At 47.8% G+C, this 27,015-nt stretch overlaps 1 protein-coding gene across 3 annotated transcripts in view; it reads right to left on the bottom strand.

Moving 5' to 3' along the window:
• The window catches only part of elmo1 (engulfment and cell motility 1 (ced-12 homolog, C. elegans)), a 62,723-nt gene that overhangs the window by 12,644 nt on the left and 23,064 nt on the right, over positions 1–27,015 (bottom strand). For all 3 annotated transcript variants that reach the window (XM_076139304.1, XM_076139303.1, XM_076139305.1), the window contains exons 2-16: positions 26,567–26,729; positions 22,913–22,953; positions 22,703–22,775; positions 22,529–22,579; positions 22,162–22,331; positions 19,576–19,611; positions 18,332–18,431; positions 18,075–18,226; positions 17,868–17,946; positions 16,257–16,307; positions 15,881–16,003; positions 15,377–15,505; positions 14,987–15,091; positions 14,527–14,635; positions 5,357–5,493 (exon numbers count right to left, since the gene is read on the bottom strand). In XM_076139304.1, coding sequence (XP_075995419.1) covers positions 5,357–5,493; positions 14,527–14,635; positions 14,987–15,091; positions 15,377–15,505; positions 15,881–16,003; positions 16,257–16,307; positions 17,868–17,946; positions 18,075–18,226; positions 18,332–18,431; positions 19,576–19,611; positions 22,162–22,331; positions 22,529–22,579; positions 22,703–22,775; positions 22,913–22,953; positions 26,567–26,644 — 1,434 coding nt within the window. In that variant the 5' untranslated portion in view covers positions 26,645–26,729. The remainder of the gene's footprint in view (positions 1–5,356; positions 5,494–14,526; positions 14,636–14,986; positions 15,092–15,376; positions 15,506–15,880; positions 16,004–16,256; positions 16,308–17,867; positions 17,947–18,074; positions 18,227–18,331; positions 18,432–19,575; positions 19,612–22,161; positions 22,332–22,528; positions 22,580–22,702; positions 22,776–22,912; positions 22,954–26,566; positions 26,730–27,015) is intronic.

Raw genomic sequence — 27,015 nt, 5'->3', positions numbered from 1 at the left:
TGTATCAAACTAAACTCATGATGTCACGTAGAGGAGCTTTTTAAAAGTGTTCCTTAGTTCCATGTGGGTCCCTTCTACAGACTACAGACCTGTAAGTGAACACCAAATATCTCTGAAGGTTTCCAACCCGCAAATCAGACTCCACCAGCAGGAGGTGCTACAGAGACTAGTTTCTATTATGTTGCATTATATTATTTGATTTTATGTTATATTGTATTGTATTATCCCTACATCAGGACTTGCGGGGCTCTGCTGGTTGACGCTAATCTGTGCCGATCTCCCCGGGCCGATCAGCTGGTATTCTCAGCGTGAGCGGAGGCCGTCGCTGCTCCAGATCAGAGATGACAGATGCGCCCCCGCCCTCCCCCCCCAAACCCTCTACACACACACTGCTAAGGCGCACTAGTGTAAAGTCTCGCAAATACAAATGGACGCAAAATGTATGAACTTCACGCGCCGTCCGTCACACGGCAGAAAAACAATGAAGCGGAGCTCGTTAAGGGAGTGGGAGGTGAGGCAGCCAGGCAGAAAGATATAAATAGCCCGTCTGAACCCAACAATAGGATGAAAAAGGGAGGGAGAGGGGGCGAGAGACACGACCAAGGAGAAGAGAGAGAGCGTGAGGGAGACGAGAAGAGAGTGATGGAGAAGAGGGGAGGGAGAAGAGAGGGAGCTTGAGAGGAAAGGAAAGAGTGCAGACAGAAACGACGGATGAGAGGTAAATAAAAGAGGAGAGGAGTGGGGGAGGGGAGTGGAGTGGAAGGGAGGGGGTCTGGCTGCGCTCTCATACCATCGTAGACGCAAAGCACGACGGCAGCGGGAATATACAGCGGCGCACACACACACACACACATCCAGTACCTGTGGCACCTGCACACATGTCATCATACTCGTTTTGGCGTTTTCTGCCCAGCAGGGCGTCTGAGGCCGTGACCACCAGACAGAGCGGCGTCCCGGGTCGATTACTCGTGCTGTTAACGTGAACGTATAAAGACTTAGTCGTCGGCCGCCATCCCGTCCCCGCTGTGGATTTTGAGGATTGCCACGTGAATAATCCCACACGGGGGTCACAAGGTCACGCCTCGACACGGATGAGCAAAAATGGATTATCCCCCCGACCCCTCAACCTGGAACAGAGACGTCAGACGCCCCGATAACCAAACAACAACAACAGGGCTGTCTCTTTACATCTGGGCCCCCAAGCTTCAGGGAGGTCAAGGTTCTAAACTCCTGCTCGTGGACAGATCAGCATCTCGACTCGTGTCAGCGTGAATCAGGCGCTCGTTAAAGCTTCAATGGCAAAATCTCTACTGATCCAAACTTCACGACCCGACTTTGGCCGCGTGGTCGTGGTTGATGTCCGGATTAAAATGCCGCCGCCTGCAGCCGGTCGTAGTGCCGTACAATTCCTCTGGTGACAAACAGCGGGGGGTGTTGGTGATGTGGAGTAATCCCACTCACAACAAAGCCCAACCCCTCTCATCCCCCCAAAACATCAACAACCCCCCCCTTCGCCCCAACAGCCCCAGACTACGGACCGCGTTTCCAGCGTGACGGGAACAGAACATATGATGGACGAAACGCACGGGCGGGATGGAGACGAGTGCGGCGGGTGTGCAGGCTGAGATAGAGACAGAGAGGGGTGTGTGATTTTAATCTAGATTAGGGTGTGTGTGTGTGTGTGTGTGTGTGTGTGTGTTAACGATCCGGGTCCTGGACTAACCTGCTTACGCCTCCTCGCTCCATCTGTCCCTCTACTCGGCCGCTCTGCCCCGTCCCATCTTCTGCCTCTGTGTATTTTTATCTCTCCCTGCCTTTTCTTCTTCTTCTTCCTCTCCTCCTTTCCTTCCACTCTCTCTCGCTCTCAACCCGCCTCTTCTCTCCCACTCTCTCCACTCCTCCTCCGCAGCCAGGCAACAACACAAACAGTCCCTCCTCCTCCCGTACTACCGCCTCCCCTCTCTCCATCATCCATGCTAATTGGAAAACACACTCTTTCTCTCTCTCTCTCTCTCTCTCTCTCTCTCCCTCTCTCATCCACTTTCTTTGTACTTACATGTCACTTCCATGATTCAAAGCGTTGTGCGCTGCTCTCTTCAGTGGCGAGGAGTTGAGACAGGAAGGGAGGGATGGATGGATGGATGGATGGATGGATGGAGGGAGCAGATGGCTCCTCGTACGTGCGCTCTTGCCGATTTTGGACAGTTAACCTGAGCGGAGAGAGAGCCCTCACTCCTCCTCCTCCTCCACAACACTGCTCGCGCCTTCAGGTTTTCCTTGACGATAATCCCTTTATTTAAAAAAAATTAATCACCTCGATTCCTCTCTAACAAACTCTCTCTCTCCCTCTCTCCCTTTTTCTCTCTATTTCTGCAGTTCTCTTTCCTCCCTCCCTCTGTGACTCTGAGAGCATCGGCCAGGCTGCTCCGCTTCGCTTATGTTGATCTCCGGGCTTATGCTCCGATTGGACGTGTGCCACCACCGCAGCCGCCAATGGCACTCGGGCTTGCGGGATCACGTGACGTGCTTGTGTGTCTGCGTGTGGGAGAGGAGAGCGACGAGAGAGCGAGAGGCAGAGAGAGGGGGAGGGTGGGCTCAGGGAAGAAGATGAGGAGGAGGAGGAGGAGGGGGGGGAGGGGTACGGCGAGTGGCTGCAAGCCGCTACATCAGTGAGGGATTTCTCTTTTTTTCGTTCCTGCCTGAGTGGAGAGATGGAGGCTTTTTTTTTGAGAGAGGGAGGAGTGGAAGAGCTCATCACAGACGTTTGGATGAAGAGTCGGCAGGCTGTGTTGAAAGGCAGTCTATGACAGACACACACACACACACGCAGACGCACAGATGCACATAAGCATGAGCGTGTCCACGTACAGCGGAGAAGTGGCTCCATCTTACCCAAACACAGCCAGAACGGTGCTGAGCAGCAGCAGTAATTGGACAGGGGTTGCTATGGAAACAGGGGAAACGGTTGTCCGACAGTCGGAGCTGTGCCCTGGGAGCATCAGACTTCTCTCTATTACACACACGCACAGTGTACACACAGCTTACACACTACCCCTCTCTCTTGTACTTTAACTGCCGCCTTACTTTACTAAAAACTCCTTCATTCAAAAGCAAATAAGGCCTAACATGTAGTGGTGTGTGTATGTGTGTGTGTGTGTGTGTGTTCTCATTTTCAGCACTCACAGTACCACAGCGTAAAGCCTCATTTATGCCTGTCATAATGGGCATACATTGCTGCAAGGACCTGTGTGTGTGTGTGTGTGTGTGTGTGTGTGTGTGTGTGTGTGTGTGTGTGTGTGTGTGTGTGTGTGTGTGTGTGTGTGTGTGTGTGTGTGTGTGTGTGTGTGTGTGTGTGTGTGTGTGTGTGTGTGTGTAGGGGGGGTGCAAATGCTCAGTTAGCCGTGAAGAGCCAGCCGCTCAGGGAGCTCAGTGCTTTAGAAATGCATCTCATGCTCACACACTCAGAGGCCAGAGCGCCGTGCACATCCAAACGAATCGATGAGAATGAACAAGGTTTTATGTGTATGTGTGTGTGGTTGAGTGTGTGTGTGTGTGTGTGTGTGTGTGTGTGTGTGTGTGTGCGTTTCACACCTTCAAAAGCTTATTGATGTCAGCGTCTGGCAGCTCAGAAGGTGAAAGAAAATTTAGCCGTTTTATGAAGTGGACGCCCTCAGAATGAGCCGACATCGTCCTCCCACACGCCAGAGGAGATTCATGCATGTATGTAACATGATGAACACACTGGAAACATGTAGATTAATGTGTGTGTGTGCTGCTCCGACACACGACAGCCTCATGATTGTGTCACTATGTATCGTTTGTACGCTGCTTCGTCTTTAATGTACAGAAACCCTGGTGTGCTCACTGAGTGAAAACAAGCTATTTAAGATGCATCATGTCAAAATATATAATCTTTTTTTGTATTTTAAGGTGGAGATGTGATTGTAGAGATATTTAGGTCTGTAATTCTGTGTTAAAGCCTCAAAGTGCTAAACAGATTGCTTATGGAAGCCGGAGACCAAACAGTCTACTAAACAGAAAACCATCGACAAGCTGCTGCGGCTGAATTTCAAACTCCCAAGGTCCTGTGTGATGAAAGATGAGGTCAGGGAGCGAGGAGGAGGAGGAAGAGGAGGAGGTTGATCTATCCCGACTCAATCGAAACTTACTCTCGTCTGTGAGGGAGGGACGTGAAGGATGGCGTCGGATAATAGGATCACTGGCTAAGCAGTGCGAGGATGCGTGTGCCTGTGCGAGTGTGTTCGAGCTGAGAGAGCGCCAACACAACCGCAGCTGAAGATGAAATGTGGAGGTCATTCTGGAGCCGATTAGCTGCGGCGGCGGCGGCATCGCTTCTGACCGTCAGTAAATCTCACAAAGTTTCAGTTCATCATTAAAACATTTTGTTGGGCAAACACAGGCGGACGGGACAGAATGGTTTCTGATCTGATGCTCTCCACACACACACACACACACACACACACTCCCCAACACACACACACACACACACACTCCCCAGCCCCAGCTCTGTTTTATGAAAGTTGAGAGCTCAACTTTAATCAGTCCAGCATCTAAGCCAATGTCAACAAAGCACCAACTTTTGTCTCTGGCATCAAACGGATTATGAAACGCACTTCGCTGCCTTTGATCATTCTTCTGACGGAGGACGGTCGCCTCATTTTCACCCTCACAACACTGCTTTTCACAAACACCACACAGGCAGCCTCTAGGGAAGTGGAAGCTGATTTGACACAAATTTACAGAACAAAGTGCATGTTTACATTCAAAACCTCCATACAGACTCCATTGAGAATTCAGAATATAAGTGTGTGTTCTCAATCAGAAGAAATCAATTGGAGGCAGCTGACATTTGACGGCGGATTAATGCAGGAACACAACAACTAAAACACACTCTCACTGGGACAAACAAACACCTGAAGCACCCTCATGTCAACACAAATGAGATAAAAGCTCAAATGTTTCTGCCTATGTGGCTTAATCAGGATGGTGTGTGTGTGTGTCTGTGTGTGTGTGTGTACGGGCCGTGTCCTCCTGAAAGCCGATATAAACCTGAGATACGATCATCACCGCCGTGCTGTGCAGCTCGAGGCCTGACGGTGTGTGACAGAAAGCGCCCCGTGCCAAGACTCTGCACGAGCCGCAGCCTCAAAATAGCAAAACATTCTGTAAAACAAGTCTGTACTTAGCAGCTAATATCTCTCCAACGACACCGTCCCTTTGTCATCAGTTATGAAGACGGGAGTTCTGGAATTATCTCTTAGTGTCACAATTTAAGCAAACTAAAGCAGTTTCCCGGTCGTTATTCAGCTCATCTTCACCCACGCCATCTCTTTACCTTGTTGAAGTCTTCGCTCGTGGCCCTCATCTCCTTCCAGGTCTTGTTGAGGAGCTGGATGCAGATGCAGAAGAACTCCTCGAAGGAGCGATCGTGGGTGAAGAACATGGGGTGGAAGTCGTGGCAGTTCTCGCTGGCTGTGGACATGAGAGAGACACACAATGTCACAGGCATGATCACAACGTGAGGAGACGAGACGTGAGATGATGAAAGAAATGCTCAAACTGGTCTGTGAGATTTGCTCATATTGAACATTTCGCTGCTTATGCACAACAAAAACAAAACATCCACTGGAGACAATGTTCTCCAAACGTCTAAACAGGGATTAGGGTTTAGATTTTTCTTTTTTAGAAACCAGATTTTAGAAACCAGAGAAGCTTTTCAATCACCAGCGTTTGTGTGTGTGTGTGTGTGTGTGTGTGTGTGTGTGTGTGTGTGTGTGTGTGTGTGGAATAAGAATGCAGAAGAAAGACGTACAGCGCCCAAACCATATTAAACGAGAAATGCAACAATAACAAGCCTCGACTTTCATTTGAACTAAATCCCTCTGCCTCTTTGTCCTGGCGTGAGTTAGGGCCTTGAGCCAAAGTCGGTTTGCTGAAAGACTTCCAGAGCAGCAGCAGGGATGCCGGAGCGACACAGAGCAGCCATGAAATTGGATGGAAGGGGTCAGGCTGCAATCGAAAACTTCACAGAGTAAACGAGTGACGCCCGCAGGCTAAAGGCACGGAGACTCGGGCCTTGATGTGGAGCGATGGATGGGGGATTAAGGGAGGGCGAGGTGGAGAAATCGAGAGGGACGTGCACCCAATGCTGGCAGTCAATCAGGAAACTAATGGAGGTGAGACGAAACAGATGCTGACTGGCTGCTTAGTCAACAGGACAGACCTGCCCTCAGGAACGGAGAGAAGGGGGGGTGGAAGGGAACGGAAGGGCGAATTCCTGTCAGAGGCGGTGGGGTGGTGTGGGGTGGGGGTGGCTGAATTTAGCGGTGACCCCGTTGCTAACCGGGCTGTTTATTGAAACGACCAACAGAGGCCCTGAAGTGGCAAGGTGAGGGGAATTGCGTTGTCAAGGCTCATTTAGGCGAGCGGTCCCAATGTGGCTCTGCAGGAATTTCTTCATCCCGCCGGTTGGTGAGGCGCATGCCGAGTTTCATTACCTCTTGCGGGGGAACGGCGGGACCCGAAGCAGGGCGAAGGCGGCGGCGAAGGCAAACAGAATGCAGCGCGACGAAGCGAAGACAGAGCTCACGGCGCTGTGGGTTATAGGGCTGTTACTGCAGAGTAGATGATTACAGAGCGTGGAATACTTCATCCAGCATAACTCCTCTACAATAAGGAAATAATTAAAATGAGGTGGGAAATCTGAGCTGCACTCCTGAGATGAAGACAATAATAGAATGGAGTCTGATGATGACATTACTAAAGCAATCCTCCAATATACAGCCGGTGGCCATTTTATGAGATGTACATGTACTTTAAATCCATGTTGATTTAAGGCGTTGCTAGTATTCCGGCCCTCTCACAGATGTGATTGGCTTGGACTAAATATTACAAACACCAATCACTACAATGCACTTCCATATAACAACACCACTAACTATAGACACAACAATGACCATTAAGCTGAATCTACACTGTGGATTGTGCATGCAGACCTCCTAATGTGGCCACAGAGCATATATAGAAACACACACACACTTCTGTCTTATTACGCCATAAACATGAGTAAATGGTCCAAGGAGGCAAAAAAAAAGTTGTTTTTCAAGAAGCTGAAATGTCACGATTGAATCATTCGCATCACCGCATGAATGCACTTAAAGGCATCCGAATGAACGGAGAGATGACACCGCCTGAGTGGAGAGTCGTGTTACTGTCATTAAGTAACCTTTGCTTAAAGCCTCGCAGAGAAGAGGCTGGTGTGGAATGTGTGTGTGTGTGTGTGTGTGTGAGAGAGAGGACGAGACAGAGATTTGGGAAAAAGGAAAGTAAAAGTAGGACTAACTTCATTTGAGTTTATACCAGGATGTATGGAGCAACTTTACACAACCCCACCCACAGCCAACCAAAACCCAAAGATATGATGTCACCAAGTTTGTGTGTATGTGTCATCTTCATACAACAACATTTTAACTGATCTGTATCCACAATTTCAAAAGAGTGCAAAAAGATTCAGTGCGTAGCGACCTAAATATTTGATTTGATTTGATTGACTGATCCTCTGGGCTGCATTCATCTCAAGATCCTGACAAACTTCCATCTCCAGAACAAAAACAACATGTATTTAGAGTTCAGAATTTAAGTCTAATATGAACAAAGCAGTCAGCGTTTGGTTACAGTTTTATAATTTAGTTTAATATCTCGGTTTTTCTGCTGTTATTGATTTCAAACTCTTTATGTCAAATGTCTCTTCCTTCTTTCATTTCCGCAGCAGCAGTCAGATATAACGGTGCCATGGTGGGGCGGATGACTGGATACATCACATCCAGACTTTTTGATGGATGACTCACACAGCCAGGGGCATTAACACGCACACACAGACACACAGACACACACAGACACACACACACACACACTGTGCTCCAAACAGCTGGGCAGATAGGAGCCATCCCTCAGTTCAAGTCAAACTGAGCCATAAAATGTCATCCTCAGAAAATCTTATGTTTATGTCTCTTTTTTGGCAGAGGCTGTCAGTCCAGAGTCCATTTAGTGGGAGAGAAGAGGGAGTGCAGTCGGTATCCAACTATCCGCTTTCTATACGTCTTTTCAACCATCTGCATAGCCAGATGTTAAATGTCTGTACCACTCGTAAACTTGGTAACAGGACACCATGAAGACCAGTTTGGGTTAAGGCAGGACCATATGCCCCCCATGAATCCGCCAACTAAGCGCCCCCATCTTCTGGGCAATGTTTATGAACCATTTGCCACTTACTTACAGCGTCGAAGAACACGATACGATCGCTCTTGCCGCAAGCTGCCGTCCCTTTGTTGTGACAGTAACGGATCCTCAAGGTAAAACCTGATTTCTACAAAAAGAACACAACAGGACTCCTGCTACCGCCCAGTGTTTAGGACACCTGTTCACACGGAGGAGAAGCTGTGAGGCCAAGTTTCACCTGGACAAACACACAAACACACTCAGGATGGAGGTTTCTACCAGACAGGAACAATGTCTCCAATGCAAGAAGTACAACAGCTATTTCATCATAAATTGGCACCGTGAGAGGAGTTTTAAACGGTGGCTTCAGACTGAAAACACAGATTGGAAAAAATTGGAAAGCATCTTCACAAAACGGAGTTCTCCTGTCCTCTAGTTTTCGCTGCATCCACCTCGCAGGGTCTGTGTGGGCGGGCTGTGTGGTCAGGGGTCATCGTCATCTCCCTGAAGTGAACGTGTGACCGTGTGTGTGTGTGTGTGTGTCCGTGAATGTGAGTGTGACAGTGTGTGGGACAGCTGTCGCCCGTCAGGCTCTTATCGAAGTCCATTCAATGTGAAGCCTCTGAGGGCTGTGTGACGTCAACTAAGAGCTCATTACTCCACTGACCAGCACACACATGAGAGGGTGACTAAGCTTTGGACATGTGCATGTGTGTGTGTGTGTGTGTGAGAGAGAGGGAGAGGCGCGTGGGCAGAATGCCACCCTGACATCTGCGAAGGTCCGGTGTGTATTAGAGTGTGCGAGCCTGAACACAAAATAAGCAAAACAACGCCAAGAGTCACCTTGCAGCTATGCCACATGATGAATACACAGTGAAAAGTGTCATCCTCATTCTAATTACATTACCAGCATGCCCTGATGTCCAACTGTGACAAAGGAAGTGTGTGTGTGTGTGTGTGTGTGTGTGTGTGTGTGTGTGTGTGTGTGTGTGTGTGTGTGTGTGTGTGTGTGTGTGTCTCTGGTGAGCAGCGTCAGCAGCATGTTAACGGGCCAGTTGCTGTCCGTGTGTGCAGGATGTCATGGCAGCAGGTTTGCAGAAAGACGAGAGAGCAGGAATGAACAAACACAAACTGCTTATATAAATCATTAAAGGTTAAAATATATCTGTATATATATTTATAAGCTCAAAGTAACACGATTTATCAAAAACAAAGGCTTTTTCAGCAAGCTGGTTACCACGACACAACACACCACACTTAAGGAACCATTTGATGAAGCCTGTGCCGAGACTCAAATCACAGCAAACGATTGTAGAAAATGCATTCATGGGAAAGCTGCCAACTCCCTCTGCTAAGCATATACAGCACAGTACACACCGACAGCAGAGTGGACCAGGAGGGATTCAGGTGCCTGCTGAAAGCACTGGCATCAGCATGGGCTCAACTCCCCTTCTGTTGCTGTGAGACGACGACTGAAGACTGCTGTCTGTCTCTCTGGAGCCTATAAGAGACGACGCCTATACTCGTCTATACTATCTTCAGTCACAAGCACAGTAACCAGTGTTATACGTCTCTGTAATTTAGATACAACCCTAAATGTAATGTAACTGCATGGTATCAAACTGGGACAGACAGAGCACCAACTGATGAGCCTGTGTGATTGTGGCTGTCTGAACTCGCACCACCGTGTCATGGAGCACTGCTTGTGACTGATTCTATACCAAACTGTATTCATAAAGTGTTGAAGTGTACAAGATCTCCCCACCGCCAGAACTCGTGTGAGAGTCCTCTAAGAGCAGAAACAATATGAGTGTGTAAGGTCTCATTCTATTGTTTTCAGTGCCCTGGGATCACAGATTGCACCTTTATGGCATTGAAATAAAACACTTGTCTCAGCTCCACCAGCAGGGCAGCTGGGCTGGATTTGCTCTTTCTGTTGGGGTTTCCCTTCCTGGAGTGTGATGCGTTTAGAAGCCATGCCAGGAGGAATCAGGTCACTGGTCCAAGTCTCCGCTTACAGCAGAAATAATCCAATCATACTGGCTCATACTGGCTCACACTGGCTCACACTGGCTCATACTTGAAGTTTAGTGGTGAAATAAGAACCAGTGATGTTCCAGGTCACTTATTCTCTGGATAGCCGCAGTATTGGCAGCAGTGTTAGTGAGTTCACGAAATGCTCACTTTGTGCCGACATCACTGCAGCGATGAACACAGCTCTCAAAGGTGAAATGCAAATATAACCTGAGCAGAGCAGCAGCTGGACCAAACCTGCAGTCTCATAGAGCTCACATGTTCTCAACTACACTCAAACTTGTGCAATCCACCAGAAACCAGATTAATTTAAAATGGAATCCCGATATTTCAAACCATATGAACCAAATATGGAGCATTCAACATAATGTGGCTCTCATACGTGGATGCTTGAGAATAACATATGTATTTTCCTACTTAGTACTTACTTACTACTTACTTTATACTACAACATATATTGTGAAGGAAAGTATTTATTTTTTAGAAAGTATTTAAGTATTTTACCTATTTTTGTGGTGTACACAGTACATACATTAGGTGCTACCACATGCGGTGAAAATGGCTCAGTGAGAAATGTCAGAGCCGATTCCCGCTGCATTCGTCTCATTTCACCCTTGACAAGGTCTGGTAATAAGGAGCCTTTATAGGGAACAGCTTCTGCGCGCAGGGAACAGCGTGCATAGCTCCTCAAAAATAGAAATAAATCTGCAGAAAGAGAAGAAGAAGAAGAGGAGGGCTGAAATGGTGGCGACATTCTGGAGCGCTCAGAGTTTGACGGCGAGTTACATCCAAGAAACTCCGAGTACAAAAATATGCAAGTAAAATGGAACTGGCAACGGCTGTCACAGTGTGGGCGGAGCCTCGCTCAGGGCCGGGAAAAAAAACTCCATGGACGCTCCAAACTTCATATTCTCCGGTGCCGATCTGTCAGGTTTGTTGTTATTTGCTCGCTCTAATTTAAAACCTTTAAGTCTGCCAAACGGAGCCGCACATCACCGCATGAGCGACACTTTTCTAATCCGCCGCTCTGGCCCCTCTGGCCCTCGCAGTCAGACACTTCTCTGCTGATTTAAAGAGCGGAGACTCGCAGGAGGATTAGCAGCTAACACCTTCAGACTTGGAGTCACTTCAGATGGGATCAGCTTCCAAGATAAACATCGGATAATGCTAATGATAACATCGTAACGTGTGTCAGCCAACCAATATCTGCAACAAATAACACACACAAAGACTCACCGGCTTCCTATTTGCTTTGAACTACATTACTAAGAGAGTAGCTTGGCAGCAGCTTACTCGATACAAATACCACCATAAATACAAATGAATCTATTCCATGTGATCCGTGTTGTTATCTTGTGTTGCTGTCCATGGTGCTGTCTAACACTCACATAGAGCTCTGACCTCACCACGCTGATAAAGACACAAATATGAGCAACGGAAGAACATCACATCCCCCTGTGTGTGTGTGTGTGTGTGTGTGTGTGTGTGTGTGTGTGTGTGTGTGTGAGTGTGAGAGAGAGTTTTGTATGCATGCATGCGTCTGCTGACATGCCTGCGTCCACGCCCAGACCTGCCAGCTGCGTCTCACCTCCCGTCTCTCTCGGCAAAGAGACACGGCGCCATGAATCAGCGAGCAGGGCCATTACTCACGGCGCCGGGCTCGGCTAAATAACTTCATAAATATTCCACGCGCCGCCTTAAACAGGGGAGTGAGGCGGGGGGGGAGTCGCGGCTTGGCGCCTCACTGCTGCACATTCCATTAAGCCCCATGTTCCAGCAGGAACGCGATGGGACAATTAATCTTTTAGGGTACGAAGCAGGGCAACAAGAGAAAAAGACACTCGGAGACAGAAGACGAAAGGCTGTGAATTAATAAGTGAGAAAATGAAAGAGGGAGAGAAGAAGAGAGAGCTGAGGCACCTGGAGAGTTATGAATGATGGAAAAGCCAGCAGAATCTTCAAGCAGATTCAAAGAAACAAACCCACGAACCCCAAAAACATGAACCAAGAGAAGAAAGAGAAATGTGTCTGCAGCTGAGGATGGAGATCAGAGGGACGTAAAGAAATAATTCTCATCTTTAAGTCTGGCAGCCCGAATGAACAACGAGACAAATGTCACGGAAGATTGAGGGGATAGACGGGAGAGAGAGAGACAGAGAGACAAAACAAACCAGGTTGTGATGAAAGCCGAAAAAATGAGGCTAAAGAGAATGAGGAGGAGGCAGCAGGCGAGGAAGAATAGAAACTTCAGCAGCTCCCTGAGCAAACCCAGAATCCCTCTGGGCTCCATCCTTAAGAGAAAGTGGTTGCGTGTGCGTGTGCCTGTCCGTTTGTGTTCGGCCTCTGACATTTCACACAGGAGCACAGAGCAGATGATAAAGCCGTGTCGTCAGCATTAATCCTGCGTCTCCTTACTTTGCCTTTATCTGGAGGAGAGCAAAGCGCAGACTAAAGAGCTGAAATCTGCCTTTTTTTCTGCCGTTTTAAATCTGGTTTCAAGAGGCGAAGGCCATGTCTTCATGGAGACCAGTCGCTTTGAATGAAGCTCTGGGTTTGAGCTCTGACCCTGAATCGCTCAGAGGCTCCGGCTGCTTCACCTCCGACGTTTCTACAACTGAAGGAAAGAACTCCACGATGGCTATTTAGCGTGAGGCGAGAAATTAAAACGTTTCCCCTGAACGCCGTCACAGAAAAGAAACGGCGAGAAATATCACGCGACTCAAATACCAACGATACAGAGACGGAGACGCCGCCAGACTCGCGTGTCATCGCTCCTCCGCTGAAAAGTTCAACGAAACACGGCAATGTATAACAAACTCATCTCTGTCCCCGATATCAGACTTGACTACACACAGACACACACGCACACACAGGCGCTAATAATAACCAGCGTTGCGACACCTCCCCGCCCTGTGTCACATTAATTCTACTCAAACACTCATTAATGTGCGTTAATCTACGCAGAGCTAATGGAGTGTGTGTGTAAAAACAACCAACAAGAGAAGAGTCGCAGACACACACACCCTCTCTTTCTCTCTGTGTGTATGTGTGCAAATATTTACAGGAGGCGAGACAGAGACAGATTGGATTCGTGTTCCGACTTGGGACGCAGCACACATAAACATATCAGAATGTTTTATTTGCTCTCGTCCCCGGTAATTTAACTCGCAAACGATTTGTTTCATTGGATTCCCTTTGTGCCCCCCACACGTGACCCACTGGTGTGTGTGTGTATGTGTAAAGAGGACATCATACAGCCACCGGGAACAAAAAGGCCCCGAGCCAAGAGTCGCTGCTGCCATGACTCAACTCCTGCAGGGCCGACTGGAGCTCGGAACACAACAACAATCTTCACTTTATGAAACCACAGAACAGGAGATCCACCAGGCCGGTGATTTCACATCATCACACCGAAGAGGGTCGCTTGATTTATGACCCAATATGAGTGAGTTCGGTTGTATGTTGGTGTGGAGAATGCAGGACACGCACACTGAAAGGCCTCCAGGACAGAGAGGTTTGTCTTTCTGGGACAAAGTGGGACACTTCTGCATTTTAATAACGCCTCCGGACGAAATTATGCATGTTTGGATAAAACCACAAGTCACGAACTGAATAATGTGAAGCTCAGAGACAATAACATGACACGTCCCTGCTCTTGTGTTCTGAATGTGTCTGTGACGTCCCTCTGGTCTGTGGGACAGGGGGGGAGTGGGGGGCGTGACCTATGCTGCCCGACCTGTCCGTTCTGCTCACCCACCCGCCGGGCCGTCTCCCCGGGTCACAGACTGGACATTGTGTTGCCCAATAAAGCCAAGAGAAAAGAAATAATAATAATAAAAAGCCATTGGCGCACCTCAGACTCATGATGAGGACCGGGAGGGACGCTGAGACGTTTTCTATTAGGAGACAGTCTGGCAGAGATAAGAGCACATTAAAGGCAAGACTGTGGGGGGAAATTACAATATGCCTCAAAATGTTCAAAAGGAACCACAGGGCCTCCTTATCTGTGAACTAAAAACTCATCTAAGCGCTAGGATCTGTAACGCTGTGGACAAGAAAGAAGGACGTTTGGGCTGAACTTTCTTAAGAGGCGATACACAGCAAAGACGTCGCTTTGAAAACTGAACGGTTGACCTCCTCCCCTGCGGGGAACACCAGGGGTCAGTGTGGAGGCCTGACGAGCGTCCGTGTGAGAGCTTGACGGCGTAAACGAGCGGCGCCGTGCTGCGTGAGGGGAAACGTGTTACTACTTACGGAGCTCGCCCACTTTGAGGATCTCGCAGAGCATCTTGGTGAGCTCGATGCTGCTGCGGCCGAAGGGACACTCGTGCTTGTCTTCGCGGCTGCTGTTCTCCAGAACGATCTAAACACAGAGACAAATCAATCAAACACAATATTGATCCACATGTATTAATGAACTCTCAACGTCTGAGAAAAGTGAATTTTGCGGCGATCAGATAACAACACACAAACGATTAAATGACATTGTTTGACAGCTGCCATGACGATTCGAAGTAACACCAACGAGTTTTGATTGACAGCTGAAAGAATGAAATCAAATGAAGTTTAAGCAGAAAGACAATTTGAGAAATTAGCTAAGATCTGTGGCCGAGTGGACGGAATGAGATTTTGTTGGAGGCAGTAGTGCGAGTTGAGGCTGTGCGTGTGTGTTCAGTGTGTGTGTGTGTGTGTGTGTGTGTGCGCGCGTGCTCACCCTGATGTAGGCGTCCTGGTGGTGTCTGGCAAAGTACAGCATGTTATCCAGAGCCAGCATGCCCGGAGGAATCTGAGTGAAGTCCACAGCAGGATTCACGTGGTTCTGAGAGAGAGATCGAGAGAGAGTGAGAGACATCATGGCTTCATACACACACACACACAAACAAAAATGCTAATTCCAAGTGAAGAATTATCACATCCAATTAACAGGCGTGTCCCATGTGGACAGAATTGCTCGTGTTTTCCTCTGGTGTTCCTGTGTGTGTGTGTGTGTGTGTGTGTGTGTGTGTGTGTGTGTGTGTGTGTGTGTGTGTGTGTGTGTGTGTGTGTGTGTGTGTGTGAGTGAGTGAGTGAGTGAGTGAGTGAGTGAGTGTGTGTGTGTGCTTACAATGAATCCCAGCTTCTTGTAGTCGCGGGTGTACATGGACTTGCGCTTCTCGATGCTGCCGCCGTTGTTGGGCTCACACTCCACGTCGAAGGCGATCCGCCGCAGCTCAAAGATGATGTCCCTCTGCGCCTGAGCACCACAGAAGAAGAGTCAATCCATCTGTCCACTGATCAATATCACTTTGAGTTTGGACATTTTGGTTTAAGGACGATCAAGGTTTGAGCCTCAAACACACAAAATGTACGTCTAGCAATGCTACTCTACTACTAAATACATTTAAAGCAACAGTTACCTAATCTAAGACATGTAAACATAGGATAGATGATTTGTGAACAGAACGTGTTTGTCAATTCTAAGTGTATTTGAATTAAGTACGACACAAACTCAGTTGGGGCAGTGAGGTCAAACGGAGACCACTTTGTTCTGCCCACTTCCACACGTCTAACAATATGTTCTCGACTGAGCCGTGATTGTGTTTCCTCATTAGTGTCCCCGTCCCCCCACCTGGTCCTGAGGGTCCATCTTGGTCATCATGCGGTCCTCCAGCAGGTTGAACGTGAGAACCTGCAGCACGTACAGCTGGTGGGCCATCTCGTCGTTGATGGGCGTGGGGCTCCGGATCACGTTCTGCATGGAGGAGGAGGAGGAGGAAGAGAGGTGTTAGACAGGGAAAGTGAAGGAGAGTGTGGGTCAAAGGAGAAGAGAGATGGATATTGGAGGACGGCGAGAGAGATAATGAAGGAGAATAAGAGGATTTGCGAGTGACTGTTGGGGATTAGAGAGCACGTCGCACAGTGAGACCCGAAATATGACCGAGAGCAGCAGAGAGGATGAGACGGAAAAGAGAGGAGGAGGAGGAGGAGGCTGTGATCAGACTTACACTGAGGATGATGGAGCGCAGCTGCTTCTGGGCGAGAATGTGGGCCATCTCCTGCAGAAACAGAGAGACAGAGAGAGACAGAGACACAGAGAGAGATCAGACAAAATAATAAAACATGACAGCTCTGTTTTTGACATGAATAATGAATGTGGGTAAAAGAAAGAAAATGCCATGACAACGACAGCCCGTAAAGAAACATAAGAGCTTAATGCACTAACGGCTAACTGCTACAAAAGTTTGCTGATCAAGGGTGCACTTACTGTCAGAGGACAATTAAGGATGTCCACAATGTGCTCATCACACTACCATATCGAGTGCAGTGAGGAGACAAAGTCAGAGAGAGAGAGAGTGAGAGAGAGAGAGGGAGAGAAAGAGAGCATGAGTGAGCGAATGAATGAATGTGGGACAAAAAGGAGTTTGAGAAGAGCGGGAAAGTTATCAGGCATCAGCGGAGGAACTTGTGTGGGTGGGGGTGGCAGGTGGGCGGTGCTGGGGGGGGGGCGGGGCCGTAACTTTGGAGACAGGTTAAACGCAGAGGATTTAAACTACAAAATGAGCTCTGTGTCACCATGTGTATTTGAATATGAGGAAACCAAGCATCACCTTTATGCATTTCGTCCATCGTATTCCTGCAGGTAACTATGAAAACATCCCTCTATAAGTGGCGTCTAAGTGGGATCCAAATCTTACTTTGGTTTTGTGGCACAGAACTCACTGCTGCACAAAACCCTCTGCGTTAGAGCTGCCACGCACACACACACATTTTTCTTTACAGTCACAGACAGACAGCAAAGCTGAGCTACTGCGGCACCGTTCACCCCTCATAAGTTTTAGAACTTACTGCTGATCTATCCTCGTGAGTAAACGGACTCGACAGAACTTCACCTTATGAAATTCACCTCTGCACAAATGGAACGCACTGACTTAAACTTATTTCACCGCACACACACACACACACACACACACACACACACACCATAATGGAAACATTAATCATTACCATCCAACAACAGACATCAACACAATAAAGTCGCTCGTTATCAAAGCAGTCATTGGGGCGGGTCCATGTTGTTCCATTTGCTAATCTTGCCCTCAGTAAATGACGCAGTGCAACAGCTACAATACACAAATACACAAACACACACACACATCGTTAGCGCGCAGTCGTGCAGCAAAGCTCATTCCTGTGTGCTGCGGTAGGGGAAAGCGTCATTTATTATTGATGTCAATTTCAGATGAACGGGAGGCCGCCGCTGTGCTGCTGATGCAAGGGTGCATGTGATCACGCTACAGGGCAGAGAGTGACATAGGTGAGTGAGGGGTCGGGGTGCAAGCAAGGGAGGGAGGGAGGGAGAGAGAGAGAGAGAGGAGAGGGGGAGAGGGAGGGAGGGAAAAATGTCATCTCAGCAGAGTGGAATGAAGAGAAAGGATGGAAAAGGGAACACTGGGGGCTGCCGGGCATTTACGCTCATATCACAAATCTGCTTCTGCTGCAGATATGCCGCACACACACACACACACACATATACACACACACAAACATACTGAGTCCACCACAAAAAGGCTGAGGTGGTGTGCAGCATCTGTGTGTGTGTGTGTGTGTGCACTCACCTGTCTCTTCTCCTCGGGGGCTTTGAGGAAGAGCGCGTTGATGACAGCGATGGTGTAAGTCTGAATGTCTTGGTCCGTCCTGGAAGTGTCGCACAAATTAAAAGATACACAATTAGGCTCATCGTCCTCAACATGAATAATGCTGAATATGCAAAAAACAACGCCAACAACAGTTCAGTTTCTTCTTGTATCTGTGTATCAGCTCACCCCTGGAGGTGAGGGATGAGCTGTCCGATGGTGATCTCCTGCGCCACCTTGTGGTACAGATCCTGACTGTTCAGCACCATGGACTCCAGGATGGCGAGGGAGCGCTGCAGCACCGCTGTGTCCATCGCCGACTTGTTCACGTAGCTGGCGATCTGTGCAGGCGACACGGTGAGAGAGGTGCACGCAGGAAGGACCAGATCAGTCATCAGATAGTGACAGAATTGGTTAGAGATTCGTTTTTTTTGGAACTGGCTGACCTTCTTGATGAAGGCCACAGAGAACGTGTCCCAGGAGACGATGTCGTGGTCCATCAGCTCCACGAAGGCCGTCAAGGTGAAGGACAGCAGGTCGCCGAAACTAAGAGATGACGCACACACGGACACACACAATAGGAAAACTTCCCTGTAGATGGCGACGTGGCAGAAAGCTGCAAAAGCCGAGGTGGCAATGAGCGAAGAAGGAGGGAGAAGATGGAGGAAAGAAGAATGAGGCTGCAACCAGGCTCACTGAAGAAAGACAGAAAAACAGAAACCAACAGATAAAGAGACAGAGACAGGAAGGGAAAGAGGTTTGCTACGCGGCAGAGGGACCGGTCCTCAAGAAACAGAACGGGCTTCAGCAAGGTGAGGTTCAACCAGGAGCAGAGAGCTGCAGAGCTTCAGAGCAGCAGAGCTTCAGAGCGGTGTCATGCAGTTACACAGATTTCAAGAACTACAGGAAGGACTCAGGCCAAAGCAGGAAACACAAAAACATCCTGTACATCTGTGACGTATAGAATACTGAATGTGTTTAATGTTTCAGATATGTGTGAGTCAATTTCCATTACTTCATACAATGTGAGTAAAGAACCTGTCAGACTTTACAGCACTGCCCTCTGCTGGGCACATTAGGCATTGCAGAACAATGACACCAAAGCCTTCATTAGCCTCGTTTAGCTTCATCAGGCTAATTATGGAAATCCTATGAAGCTCAAAACCTTCATTGCTTTATGTTAAGGCCTTCTAACAACTTTGAAAGACTTTAAATAACAGAGAGCTGGAGATGTGTTGACCATCGGCAGCGTTCACTGTCAGATTCAGCGATAGAAAATATAAACACTAGTAATTTGCTATGTCTGCGTGTGTGTATGTGTGTGTAATATCAAAAATGTAAAGGCCTCTTGTAGACAACCAAGAGCATCATGGGTAAAGTTTCTGCATGTTAGGTGACAAGCGAGCAGTCAGATGGTACGATAAGTAGCCAACAGCTGAGGGGGGAAGCAGCTTTAGAAACCCTTAAATAAGCAATGGTTCCTGGAGAGTGTGTGTGTGTGTGTGTATGTGTGTGCCGATTCATTGACTTTAGTTCTCAAATCCACATGCAGAGACCTCTAAGTGTCTAGTGTTTCCCCAGAGTCTTAATCATGCAGACTCGGTCAGCAGGTTAGGAAGAGCGCAGAGCCAATGAGGTTACCCGGCCAGGAGGGGAGGGGCGGGGCAAAAAGGGAAGGGGAGGGGCTTACCAGGGCTTCATTATCTTCTGCAGTTTCTGATAGCGCCTGTAAAGATTCGAGAAACTTCGGTGTGAAACAAAACCAGGAAACCTTTTGAGCGTGAGAGCAGAGAACTAACACAGACAGACATCACGCTCTGCCCACGGCATCATGGGTAAAACACATGAGAACATGAGAGCAGAGCTGTCGGGGAGAGAACACGGCCAGTTAATCATGTTAAGTTACACAAACACACAAACAAACTCAAAGACATAAGCAAAAAAACTGAATATTTAAAACTTTGACACAGTGACACGTTACTATACCATAATACTATATTATATACAAATGTGTATCTATTCATTTCTAGCTATACTATAGAAAGAGATGAAACAACATTAGTATAATAATTTCTATTTAAAGCTTGACTAGACACAGAAAAGCTGGCTGGGCAGATTCATACAGGATGAAGAGGAAAGAGGAAGTGACATAACATTTGCACACATTGAAAAATAAAAAGGAACCACAAATCTGTACAGAGTTCAGTTGCACGTCAACTCTATTTCTGCTCGTTTCCACCTGACAATAAACAGACGATACCCAAGTTGCACACAGATGAAGCCTGAACACCCTCACATGAGCCCTCTTGCTCTGTGCATTACTACACAGGGCTAAGTACAGGTCCGCGTTTTCGTCAGTAGAGGGCGACGTCTGACTGAATCTGGCTGTGTCGGCGCCTGTGGGCAACAGCAACCAGCCAACTGATCTCCACATGAATACATCACAACATCACAGGGTGAAGCATGAGACCGCAGCACCGCTCTGCCCTCAAGACTCTCCAGCACCCAGACCCCATGAATAATAATAACTCTCCAAGTTGGTAGGCAGACACACTAATGAGGGTATGTGTGTGTGTGTGTGTGTGTGTGTGTGTGTGTGTGTGTGCGCTTGCGTGCACGTGTGTGTGTGTGTGTGTGTGTGTGTATTGGATAATGATAGCTATGCGTCTGTGTTTCATAAGCTCCTTTTATGATGAAGCACAGCAGAAGCCCTCTATCTCTCATCACACACACGCAAACTCACACACATAACGGCTTACTTGGAAGAAGATATTTATAACATTACTCTGATGACCTTGCCAGGTGGTATGCACTGATGATGATGATGATGATGATGATGAATGATGTCTTTATATTGAGCATCTTGCATTTCGTGCCATTCGGCATGAGCGATTCACACACACACACACACACACACACACACACACACACAGAGAGGATTAAACGAGTTAAATATTTGCTCATTTGAACACTACATTATGCAGAAAGGTGGAGCGGCTTCACTGATTTCCTGCCTGTGATGTTGGAGCTGCTGCTGCCGTCTCGTGCCCGGGAACAGGAGGTCATTAAGTGGTTTTCTGCTGAAGAGCCGATATTAAATATCTGACCGAAATCTGAACCCGCCGCTGCAGATCGGGGACATGAGAGGAGAGGTCGTTTATTGCGCAAGATCTAGAATTCACCACATAAATAATGTTTACATTCGACGCTGATGTAAGAGCCTCAGCCTTTGTGTCTGGATCACGACTGATCGAGTCTGCTGGTGCCTGTGAGGTTTTAAAGGTAGCACAGTGAGAGCAGCTGATGGTGTGTATGTGTGTGTATGTGTGTGTGAGTGTGGATTTACAACGCAATTGTGTCTCTGGAGCCTGCGGGCAGCAAATTCATATATTCCAACAATTCTCCAGTCTATGCAAACACTCTGCGTGTTAGAAATTAATTGATTTTTGACAAACCGAGTGGCTTTGTCTCGGGTTCATCATCACGGCTGTCGAAAAATGTGACAAATTGTGGTGTTCCCTCGCTCCTCCACACACTTCAGCAGGAGGTGAAGACGAGCCAGAGCCTCAGTTTGAATCTGTCCAAACTCTCCCCAGGAATCAAAGCAGACGCGTGCCAGACAGGAAATGAATGCGTTCTGAACGGCTTGCTGTGCGTTTGCGCCCCGCACGGTGGTTTGCGTACGACAACTGGCGCACACACACACACCATCACGGACAAGATAACTCCACGTCAGCAGAAAACTGACCCAGCTTTAACCTTCAGCTCGGACAGTTTCCAAGGCCCTCAGCACACACAGATTGACACTAACACAAACACACACACACACACACACACACAGTGAACTTTTGGATCGGTTGCACAGTAAGGACAAATGAATGAATGCACAGCGATATGTAATTTGAATATATACACAACAGAGGGATCCAGGACCCCCGGGTTCTCCCAAACTTACACTTGACACATTAAAACGCAAACCTGTGTAGATCTTAAACATTCTCGCCCAAACCACAGTTGGACTGGAGTCAAGTATGAGAATCTGGACTGGATCGGACTCAAAACTCCAGAGTCAAATATCCAACCTGCATAAATCAAAACAGGCCGAGCTGCATATTGCTGGAGCTCATCTACATCCTTCCTATCCACTGTGGTTTCCCTTTCACATTTGTCACAGAAACGGGAAACTGTCTGAGCGAGGAAGTCTGAATTAGCCAGAGAGAGAGCGAGAGAGAGAGACAGAGAGACAGACACACAGATGAAAGAGTGGCCCACTTACTCAGTCCCGCTCTCCACCATCTGGGTAAGCAGGGAGATGCCGTCCAGGTTGATGAATTCCTGGGCGAAGGTGATGTCCCTGGAGGCGTTGGCCAGGTCCTTCAGAGACTCCAGCTTGGCATCCATGCTGGACGACTGGATCTTCTCATGGAGCTCTGTCGCCGTCAAGTACTGAGTGAAGGAGAAAAAGAAGTTAATTGACTTAAAACCCTTCTGATTTAAATAGAAAGGGACCTAATATTGAACCCTGTGGGACACATTTATCTATCTTTCTAGGGCTTGATTTGGAACCATCTGGGAAAGCTGTATAACCACTAGAGGGCTTTACGTACAATGCTTTAATAATTGTCTCTCAACTGCACACTTACCGGCGATTTGGTCAAGTGCAGAATGGAGCCGTTCTTGATGTCGTTGCGATTCTGCGTAGGAGAGCAAAGGGATGAGAAACGGCACTTAATGAGCACATTAAAGCAGGAATTTACACTAGATCCCTCTATTGTATACATTGAACAAATGGCTGTAGGAGGTTAAAAGGTAAAAACCTTTTCAGTGATGTAGAAATTTGTAGAGTCAGCATTCTGCAGAGCAAAGTTCTCGTGGTTCCCCAGGGACCACCTGAGAGGAAAGAAAGGAAACAAGGCATAGTAACGTCTCATATGAAACTAATAGGGATCCAACATGGAGACGGAGAGAGACATTTCCAAGAGGTCCTTGGAGAATTATGTTTACACGTAAAAGAAAAGCAGTCTTACCCCTCGCACACTTCCTTTATGATGGCTGAGAGCGGCTTTTTCTGTGGAGAGAGGCAGAGCTGCGTTTAATCTGAAGGATCCTAAAACAACAACAGTGAGTCGACTTGCAGTGGAGCTGTAACGTCTCTACGGTACAGACTGGCACAGTGACACAGGCTGCTGATGGAGCACAGGCTGCAGCTCGAAGGTGTTAACTGTTGTGATGGTCAAACTGGTGTGAGACCAGCAGTGAGGGTACATGTGAAAAGCTCAAACCAGGTTACAGAAGGAGCAAAGAGGAGGAGTGAGAGTGGCTCCAGTTTACTCCATCTTAGCCCCAGCAGGCGGAAAGAGGGATTGAAGAGAGCAAAGGAGCACAGTAGAAGAGGAAAATGTCTGTGTGTGTGTGTGTGTGTGTGTGTGTTTGCCTGCATGTGAGCCACGCCAGTCAGTATTACCTCCATATCTGCTTACTCGCCACTACAATGTGGGATATAGTAGATGCCCGTCAGGCTACAATGAACACACACACGCCTTATACAACTACAGTGTATTCTATTAAATGAAATAAATTTAAATAAATACATAAAAAAAACATTTTAACACAAAAAACACTAGTGTGTAATTGTTTGGTTTTATATTTTCAGATGGAGTCAAACCACCTTCTAGAAATTTAATATATTTGAAAAATGTCTTTGAACATCCAAACCATCTGCAGATCCACACAGATATCAAAAATCCATATTTATATTGAACTCTAAGCCGTTTTGTGCCATGCTGTGTGAAATCATATAGGTTCGGCTCAACAATCTCTGATGAGCGACTGAGGGTCACAGCTCAACTCGTGCATTCATCACACCATACACACTCAACGCTGCCATTGTGCTGCTGCTTTCTCCCTGCAGTCGCTTCTAAATCCAGCAGCAGCAGCTTCACTTTGCTCTGATGCGTTACTAACAAACAGCCATTATGATAAAGCGCTCATCAGCATCCTCTGCACTTCCCCCGTGTTTCACCATAAATGTTGGGCTTTAGCGCCTCTGGGTGCTGATACAGAAATCACAGGGGTATTTACGCAGACACACACACACACACACACACACACACACACACACACCCTCAAAATAACAGAGCGTCACACACCAGCCAATGCTGAGCCGTCAACACACACACAGGCACGGATTGTCACACAAAAACACCTTACAACTACGCACACACTGCCTCACAAATTGGCTTATGCAGAGCTGTGCCACATAATACACACAGATACAGTATGAATGCACGACTAACACAAGCGAGCGAGCGATCGCGCACACACGCACAGGCACATGCACATGCAGATTTCTTTGCCTCTCAAGAGTGAAAGCCCACTCCTCAGCACATGACTCAGACAGCCATATGCTGCTGCCGGGCCTATTGTAGAGAGGAGATGCAGAGGGAGGAGGAGGCCGAGGTGGGGGGTTGATGTGGAGGACAGGGGAGGAGGAGGAGGAGGGAATGCCGAAGTTTCACAGTTACAACAAAAGACAGGGAGGAGTGAGAGGGCGAACAAACCGGAGAGAATAGGAAGACGAACTAGAGGGAGGAAGACTAGGAGGAGGTGGAGGAGGCAACGGCTACAAGGAACAAGGATAAAGAGTGTGACGATGACAAGATAAGAGAAGTGCAGCTGGAGGAGAGAAATGGAGGAAGGGGCGGAGGAGAGGATTGTTTTAGGGCTGAAGCAGAGGGAAGGAAGGAACAGAGAGGCGAGTGTGGACAGGGAGAGAGAGAGAGAGCGACACTGCTACACGGGGCGCTCCGACTGAAGGATCGCTCATGACACACACCAGCGCACACGTACGCCGTTCCATTCAGCGCTCCCGTCCATTCAGAAAGGACTGTCATGGCTTTGGTTGCCACGGTGACTCAGAATCATTGCAGAATCATTAGCCCATCCGTGAGTCACGGCTGGTGAGAGCGGCTGGTTTTACACACTGTCTGTGTAATCCTGCAGCGTAACAGCCGACACCTTGTCCCACACGTGTGATGTGGCCATTGCTCGGGCTGGTGGCCGCACTGTTGACACCGGAGCTCAACGATTCATCATCGCGTGCGTAAATGAGTACGTGAGCAGGCCGCGCTGCAATGACATGGACCGGGCGGAACGTTCCATTTAACACCGGAACAACAGAAAAACATTAATTTCCTCAAACATTATCCCAGCGGTGGCAAAAATACATTTAATTAGAGCGTTTCCGCCACGAATTACATCAGTGTCACTGGCGACAATAACCAGATTGATGTTGCATGTTTTCACGACACATCTCAATTACAGCGTGGGAGTCGGGCCATTAATTGGTCCATCAGGCTGATCAGTGTAATGCTTTTAAAATAGACCCGTCTGACAGCACACACACTCAGAGTTGTAGCTGCAGAAAAAATCAAACGCATTCCAGGGACTAGTTCCGGCCGCATTCCATTTAGGTGCGTAAGTGCCAAGGGGACCTGGCATTGTGCATACGTGCTGATTGGAACGCTTCCTGACACATGGAACAAAGTCTTCATTAAGAGTGTTAATCACACACTGGCAGCTTCTCTGTTTAGTCCGACATGTGGCTGATGTGAGTGAGTGTGTGTGTGTGAGCGTGTGTGTGTGTGTTACATGTGGACACCATTGATTAAACCTCCCCCGTAGGCTGATTAGTACATTTGCAGTGACAAGTAAACAGTACAGAGGTGAAAGGAGGCCACATGCACACACACGCAGTATTGTTCCTGTGCACTTAAAAACTCCAATTTTGATCCAATTACTCTCTAATTAAGACAATTATAAACCCTTTTACCCTGTCATGTAAACATTATAATTGGAGTAAACCTCCTACACCTGCATTCCTCCCCTGGCAATGCATCGTGTGTGTTCAGTCAATGGTAGAATCCTTACCTGTATATATTTGAGTCACACGTTTGCATTAAACAAACGCAAATCTGCTTGTACCTGTAACTCAGACTGAGCTCACTCGATCTAACTCTATACGTGGTTTATAGTTCATATTCACAGATCAACATGACGGACAGGATCTTGATCTTGCAGCAGCTCAGAGATCTACTTTCAGCAGGAACATCGCACAGGAACTCGATGTAATCGATAACTGTTTATTACAGCTGCTTGCAGCCCAGCGGGTAGACCGTAATCACTGGCATCCGTCCGTCCATCTGCCTGCGTCAGCATCCATTTGGACGGCTGTAATCCGTTTTGGATCAAATTTGGCCAAGCTGAGGGTCAGGACCTTTGCTCTCAAATTTGTTTCATTCAGCCTGAGGGTGGCACTGTAGTAACTTTGACATCTAACTTCCATACTATGAGAGCTGTTGAACTAACGAGATTTGGATCACTTCCACATATCAACTTTACCTCAACTGTCACAAAAGTTTATGTGCAGAAAGTCTGCTGGATAAAAATTCACTTGTTTTTTTTATTTTCCTCAATGTTTTGCTAAACTTTGCTGCTGAATATGAGTGGGCGTGGAACATTCAATAAAAAGCGCCTGAATAAATGAAACTTTGTGCACATTTGCCCTCACTTACTATGCAAACCAAACAACCATCAGATGATAAAACAACAAACATTTGCAACAATAAGCTCACAAAACTGGAGTAGCATCTATCTGCGTGTGTCTTTGCTGAGGCACCTACCTGGTCTATCTCCATGAGCTTGGGGAATGTGTTAGGACACTGGATGGCCACCTTCACGATGTCTGCCGGGGGCGGCATGGCGGCGGCCGGGGGTGGGGGGGGAGGTGTGGGTCGCTCTGCCTCACACCTTCTGTCACGACTACTGGAGGCGGCTCATCCAAACCTGGAGAGGAAGGATGGGACACAAAAACAAGGACGGCGAGGTTAAAGGGAGTAAAGAGCGGAAGGAAAGAGACAGAAAATGGGGGCACGTTAGCGGAGAACTGGGTCTGGTTATCCAACGTGACAGTTTGCATACATTAGCCTACTCTAAATTTGAAGATAAGCTCACGGAGGACAGCGCTGAAGAATACATTACAACATAAACACACTGGGGGGCGACCAGTGAGCAAAGGATAACAAGGATCATGAGCCCATTCTCCACTTTCATGCAACATTAAAAGGTTTGG

This window comes from Genypterus blacodes, unplaced genomic scaffold, assembly GCF_046128005.1.
Source record: "Genypterus blacodes isolate CSIRO-AG114 ecotype Tasmania unplaced genomic scaffold, CSIRO-AGI_Gbla_v1 ptg000438l_1, whole genome shotgun sequence".
NCBI lineage: Eukaryota > Metazoa > Chordata > Actinopteri > Ophidiiformes > Ophidiidae > Genypterus > Genypterus blacodes.
The sequence above is the reverse complement of the archived record's forward strand: the minus strand, read 5'-3'. Positions and strand labels throughout refer to the sequence as shown.